The sequence below is a fragment of the Austrofundulus limnaeus genome, unplaced genomic scaffold (assembly GCF_001266775.1).
Source record: "Austrofundulus limnaeus strain Quisiro unplaced genomic scaffold, Austrofundulus_limnaeus-1.0 Scaffold83, whole genome shotgun sequence".
In the NCBI taxonomy this organism is placed as follows: Eukaryota; Metazoa; Chordata; class Actinopteri; order Cyprinodontiformes; family Rivulidae; genus Austrofundulus; species Austrofundulus limnaeus.
In genome coordinates, this window is record NW_013952485.1 from 1,228,524 (window position 1) to 1,229,682 (window position 1,159).

The 1,159-nt window shown below is 36.4% G+C and overlaps 1 protein-coding gene across 1 annotated transcript in view; it reads right to left on the reverse strand.

Moving 5' to 3' along the window:
- slc9a2 (solute carrier family 9 member 2) overlaps positions 1-1,159 on the reverse strand; it is a 15,824-nt gene that overhangs the window by 3,114 nt on the left and 11,551 nt on the right. Inside the window, exon 12 of the mRNA XM_014011664.1 lies at positions 611-727. Within this exon, the coding sequence (XP_013867118.1) occupies positions 611-727 (117 nt within the window). The remainder of the gene's footprint in view (positions 1-610; positions 728-1,159) is intronic.

Below are 1,159 nucleotides of genomic sequence, written 5' to 3' on the forward strand. Positions count from 1 at the left end.
ATCCTGAGGATTTTTAGAAAAATACATTTTGTGGATGGATGGATGGATGGATGGATGGATGGATGGATGGATGGATGGATGGATGGATGGATGGATGGATGGAAGGATGGATGGATGGAAGGATACAAACAAAAAAACAAAAAAATAAGAAACATTTTGAGGGAAATTAAAACATTGGAGCTAAAAGCTTTTTGTTTATATGAAGGTGGAACCATCTTGGTTTGGGTTCTGTTATTAAATTTTTTTGACAAGATTTTTAAAGGATACAAGTTACTTCAAAGGACAATATCTGTGTGTTTTTCATGAACTACAGTTCAAAAGAAAGTCAGTCATGAAGCAAAAACCTCAACATTAATGAAACAAACTGTTGAAGTATTTTTTCATGTATCTGAGGTCAGCAGTTCATTAAGGTCAGGGCTGATTAGTGATTTTTGAATAAATCAACTTTTATTTTCCCTCAATCAAAGAAAAGTTCTCCTTTGTTTAATTCTTTACAGCCTGTGTTAAAAGTTTGTTAATGTAAAACTCTTGTTTCTGCAGAAATATAGAAGTTTAATAATAGTGAAAATGGCATCTACAACACCAGTGAAATTCCTGAAGTCGAGCTCACCTCTGACTGAAAGCTTCCGGGTCGGAGGCTTCGGYGGATGCTGGAGTGACGTCTGATTAAGATCTCTCTGGGCTGGGTGTCGTTGGGCAGAGCGTACTTTGTTGTGTATGCCATAGTCTAAAAACAAAATGCAAAAAAAAAATACAAAACACTATAAAAGCTAATCAAAAGATGATACCTTTCTTTACAGTTTTAGAACAGTTTCCTGAAGTAATCATCAGTTTTACAACTGTGTTTGCTTCACCAGCTGATCTGCTGGAGATAACCGAGACCAACTGCTGGACTGCTTTGGGAGGAGACATTCTTTGAAGCTCAGATTACTCAACCAAAACTGGCCAAACCTGTCTGAAAAGTTTCTTATTTTTATACTTTAAAAGCTGCCATTTGCACAGTTTTCCTGAAAGACATCAAAGCATCAAAACAAACAACTTAAGGCCATTTGTCTTGAAAACCGAAAAAGTACAATTAAACAAATGGGAGGAAGCTGGAGCCAATGTATGTGACCGAACTGTAAGAAATGGCCTAAAGGAAATGGGATTTCAATACAGG